At 49.4% G+C, this 5,401-nt stretch overlaps 1 protein-coding gene across 1 annotated transcript; it reads left to right on the top strand.

Annotated features, from left to right (window-relative positions):
• Positions 1 to 359: 359 nt before the first annotated feature.
• GPR3 (G protein-coupled receptor 3) lies at positions 360 to 3,528 on the top strand. Its single transcript, XM_074934280.1, has 2 exons — positions 360 to 487; positions 1,604 to 3,528. The coding sequence occupies exon 2, from the start codon at positions 1,620 to 1,622 to the stop codon at positions 2,604 to 2,606; it is 987 nt and encodes a 328-aa protein (XP_074790381.1). The 5' UTR covers positions 360 to 487; positions 1,604 to 1,619; the 3' UTR covers positions 2,607 to 3,528.
• Positions 3,529 to 5,401: the final 1,873 nt, after the last annotated feature.

A 5,401-nucleotide genomic window follows, 5' to 3' on the forward strand; every position in this document is an offset into this window, starting at 1 on the left:
CAGACCGCAGAGCAATGGCTTGGCGGGGCTGCCCCCCGCTTGCACCGCAGCAGCGGGCGCTGCAAGGACGGGCAGGGACTGGTGGGGGGGGAGGCACCTGACCGTTCCCGCGAGCCCCGGGCTGGGGGGGGGGGCGGTTTATGAATGGAATTCTCCAGTGGGAACCCAATTACTATGCCGCGCGCCGCTCCTCGCCCCACAGGTGATTGGCTCCTGCGTCTCATTGACGTCACCCAGCAGAGAGCCAGGAGGAGCCGCAGGCTCAGGCAGCGGCAAATCGACCCCCCCGCCCCCAAAAAAAACCCAGGGAGTGAGTCACCCCCAAAAGGGGCTAATTCACTATAACTCCGCGGCGTCTCCCCCAGCCCCGTCTCACTGCAGCCGCCCATGGAACGGAGCCCTCCGCCTGCATCCTGCCAGCAGGACCGGAGCATCCGCGGAGGAGCCGCAAAGGATCCAGGCGGACTTCCCTGCCCCACCGCACCAGGTGAGGAGCCCCCCTCTGCATGGGGGGGCGAGCCCTTTTTGCGTCCCCCTCCACTGCAGCTAGGCGCAGCTCAGACGCCCTGGGCCCCCGGGCGCGTTGGAACTTGCAGAAGAGCAAAAATAAGGTTTAAAAGAAGGAGAGGGGTGTTATTGATTCCTCACCCCCCCCCCCCGGCGCCTTAAATGTAAAGCAAAGTCCCGCTCCACTCGCTGGCAAGTCGGAGCAGAAAAGGTTCTCATGTTAATCTAGAGACTGGGGTTATAACTGATCTGAGGGTGCAGCTTTCGAGGTAGAGAACTGCATTAAAAATTCAAAGGACACGGGGGGGGGAACCAACCCCCCAGCAGCCACGAAGGAGCAGTAAATAAGTGTTTTCGGCAATACTAATGCAAATTAAGATGCCTGGCAGGATTGAGAAAGCAGCTCTTTGGCGGGTGACAGAGTAGATCTGCCAGAGCCCAAGCAAGGGATGCAGCATTAAAAGGCGACAAAAAATGTAATCAGGCAAGTGGTCAGAGAGGCGATGCCCACCTTGCTCTTTCCATTATGGAAATTTAGCTCTATAAACTTTACAGCATCAGCAGTTAGGGCTAAGTTAGTAAAAGCCCCTGAGTGGCAAAACATTTAGCTCCAGCTGTGTGTGGAGTATTTATCCACTGCAATTGTGCAATGCATACAGCTCAGTGGAAGCAAACACAGGCAAGGAAACAACTGGATGAGGGATTTTCCTGCCCCCTCACCCTCTCCACCCCCCCTCCTTTTTTTTTTTTTTGCCTGCTCCAAAAAAAAAAAAAAAAACCAGTGCAAAACTGACCAGAAATATCCTCCCTGTAGGAGCAAATCGTGAGCATGCTGCACACCTGGGTAGCTTAAATCAACTGAACCTACACCGTAGCCTAGCTTGTAAGCTTTGATCAGAGCCAGCTTTTGGAGAAAGCCAATGGGAAGCAAGGTGGGTGAGCCTAGCCCCCTGAAATCTGCCACCAAGAGAGACTGGACACTGATTAGTGCTCAGAGATGCTCATGAGTAACTCACAGGTACAAGTCAGTTTGCATGCCAGAGCCTTTGTATGTGCAGGATGACACTAAATGGAACTTGGTGCTATGCTTCTGCAGGTCACACCTGGACGTCATGAACAAGGACATGTCCCACAACTCCACTGAAGACCAGCAGGGCTGGTTTGCAGCCAGTAATGGCAGCAGCAGCTCCTTGAACCTGGACTCTGTGGTGCAACCTCTTGCCCTGAATCCCTGGGATGTGGTGCTTTGCATTTCTGGGACCATCATCTCTTGTGAGAATGCGATTGTGGTAGCCGTCATATTTTACACCCCTGCCTTCCGGACTCCAATGTTCCTGCTCATCAGGAGCCTTGCCATTGCTGACTTCCTAGCCGGCATGGGCCTTATATTCCACTTTGCCTTTGTGTATTGCATCCAGTCACAGGTGGTGAACCTCATCACTGTGGGGCTCCTGGTGACCTCGTTCACTGCCAGCGTGGGCAGCCTGTTGGCCATCACCATAGACCGCTACCTTTCCCTCTACAATGCACTGACTTACTATTCAGAAAGGACGGTCACCAGGACTTACATCATGCTGATCCTGACCTGGGGGTTTTCCATCTGCTTTGGGCTGCTGCCTGTCATGGGCTGGAACTGCTTGAAAGACGTCTCCACCTGCAGCATCGTGAAGCCCCTGACCAAGAACAACCTCATCATCCTCTCCATCTCCTTCTTCATGGTCTTTGCGGTGATGTTGCAGCTTTACGTACAGATCTGCAAGATAGTTTGCAGGCACGCCCACCAGATCGCTGTGCAGAGACACTTCCTGGCCACCTCACACTACGTCACCACTAGGAAAGGCATCTCCACCTTAGCTGTCATCTTGGGGACTTTTGCTTCTTGCTGGCTGCCCTTTGCCATTTACTGCCTCCTGGGAGATTACACCTACCCAGCCCTCTATACCTACATGACCATCCTCCCGGCTACCTACAACTCCATGATTAACCCCGTTATCTATGCCTTCAGGAACCAAGAGATCCAGAAAGTGCTGTGGACTGTGTGCTGTGGGTGCTTCTCTTCCACAATGCCTTTCAGGTCCAGATCTCCAAGCGATGTCTGACTCATCAGCCCTCAGTCCAAAGACCCATTTGCACATGGTGTTCCCCTTTTTGCACAACCACAGAGATTTTGTGAGAGCTCTTAAAAGATTCCGTGTCTCCTCTGATTCCCCTTTCCTAGTGTGCATGAGCTGCTCTCTTCCTTTATTTTTCCACTTTTAGAATTTAAGGAAGAAAAAAATATATTTATTTTTATCCATAAATAAATAAATAAAGTATATTTGAGAGTGTGAGAGCTCCTCCATGACTATTTTCTTTGACACAATATTGATGGTGCATTTTTTTAAAAAGAGAGAGAGAATATCTTTTCATTCCTTTGGCTTTTAAACAGCCTGGTTAATTACCTCAGCTCGTCAGACATTATTTTCCACATCAGAGATCCATTGTTTCCCCTGTAACAATGGATCAGAACCCAACCAGCTTTTTTTCTGTGGTTAAATGTTTATGTATTATTTATTAATTTATTGCTATTTATGGCCAGCTTTTTCAAGACAATAGATTGTTCTGAACTCTGTAGTTTGCTGCCCTCTAGTGTTCACTCTGTTTTAATACAAAAAACTCATGATGGCTCCTTTGCATGTTGAGTACCCTGGGTGGTATTAGGTAATGGAATGTTTTAATTGTATGAAATATAGACAAATGGAGCGAAAAAGGGAAGGCTGCAATACTAGACTGTGCCTATAAAAACCCAAGGGCTCAGATGATCAGAGTTGCTTTCTAAACCATTGCACTAGAGACTATTCAATTAACTAAAGTTTCTGTCCCAGTGAGACAGATTGCACGTGTCCAGCTGGCCAGATTCAGAGGACAGCTATTCAGGGTACTATATGTTCTTCAGGTTTGCATGAATCTGGAAAGGAAGCGAATGTAAGAGGCACTTTAGACATTTGAAAATCTCTCTGCATTGTTGCACAGACTCTTGTTCCATGTGATTTGGAAAGTACTGTATTCTTGTTTACAATCATAAGAGAAAAATAAAGATAATTTGTGATATAACATCTGGCTGCCGCTTGATTTATGTGGGAGGGAGATATTGGAAGATCACTGTGGGTGAGGGGAGTAACTGGAAAGAGACCGCTTCACCCTCAAATAAATTACAAAGTGTTGGGTCCAATTAATGCCACCTTCATCATAGACTCTGGAGACTGAAAAGAAGTGTCAGAGCCCCCAGCCCATCTCCCTGGAGCCAATGCAGGATTCTTCACTATGGCACATTTTCTAGTGTTTTGGCCAATCTTGTTGTAAAATATCCCAAGTAATAGTGCCTCCCTCTGTCCTCCTGGGAGACACTTCCGTTGTTGCCTAACACATCCAGTTAGCTGGAAGTTCTTCCGAGCGTAGGTGGCTTTTATTCAGTTAGGGAGGGGGGTCTCTGGGTCCAATTCAGAATCCTTGTCCTAATCCTCAAAGCTTTCATCATCTGGGACCGGGCTACCTCTCCGTCTGGGACATATGAAGATGTCTGCCCTCCGGGGGACCCAGGATGAAATTCCTAGGAGCCAGAGGGGCAAAGCAAACACAGTGTTGTGTGTCAGAAGACGAAACATGCTGCTGGAGATCTGAGTGATCCCTCGTCTGAGCAGTTATGAGGAGGGGAGAGGAGAAAAGGAAGGCAAAAGCATTCTGAGCTATGTCACTGCACAAAAGCAGTCTCCACACTGATTCACTGCGCACGGTCTGTGACTGATGTGTGGTCCCTAGGATGGTAGAGACAAGGTGGTCATTTCCATCTCTGTGACCCCTGAATAAGCCCGGGGGTTAAACAGAACCAGATTGGAGTGTGAGATTTTCTCCTAGTGCAAACAGCAATCTGATCCCCATGGCATCCTGAAACTGCATGACACTGAAGAGCTCTGGGCACCCTCATTTCAAAACGCAGGACAGTTTGCGGCACTGCACACACACAAGGGATGGCTTAGCAGTTTGAGCATCAGGTTTGAAATGCTGCAGCCACAGGTTCAAATCCCAGCAAAGTTGACTCAGACCTTTCTCCTTCTCTGACCGAGTTCTGTGCAGTTTACTGCTTTGAGGGGTCCTTCTGAATGAGACTATAAAAACCCAGGACCTGCCTGCTCTGTGATGCCATGACACCTTCACAGGAGTGAGGATTTAGCACTTCCTCCATCGGCCTGTCATGCAGCATGCTATGCACAGGTTGGGTGCCTCCCTCCAGCCCAGAGGGAGGTGCATTGCAGGGGGGCTGCTGTATGGACACCAGCCCAAATGCCACAGTCGTTCATTTTTCCTTTTTACTCAGGCAGAACCTCCCGTGTGACTTCCTCAGGAGCTGTGCTCAAGTTAGCAGGGAGTAAAACAGGAGTCAACATGTCACCACTTGGCCTGTAGTTTGCAACAAAAGGAAGGGGGAGGGAGGGGCTGTTTCTAGATTGGCTGATGGGCCAGTGAGTAGGGCCCTAACCTAAGACTTAGGAAACCCAGGTTCGGTTCCTCATTTCCCCACAGGCAGTTTGCATCGCCCGTGGCAAGACAGAGTCTCCCTGCATCTCAAATCCCCCGCTGTAAATTGGGGACACAACAGCCCTGTCCCACCTCCGAGAGGAGCTGTGAGAATAAACACATTCAAAGAGAACAAGGTGTTCAATTACTAGGCCATGTTAGTACCTACCTTAGAAAGCTACATATACAATAATGTTACTATGGGGGGTTTGGCTGTGGTACAGAGGGCCTATGATTTTCAGATGTGCTCTAAATTCAGCTCCAGCTGCCCTGCTCCCCTGTAATTTAGGCTCCTATATTCTAATACAAGGAACTCTTCTGTTTCAAATCACTTCAGGGA

This window comes from Natator depressus, chromosome 19, assembly GCF_965152275.1.
Source record: "Natator depressus isolate rNatDep1 chromosome 19, rNatDep2.hap1, whole genome shotgun sequence".
Taxonomy (NCBI): domain Eukaryota; kingdom Metazoa; phylum Chordata; order Testudines; family Cheloniidae; genus Natator; species Natator depressus.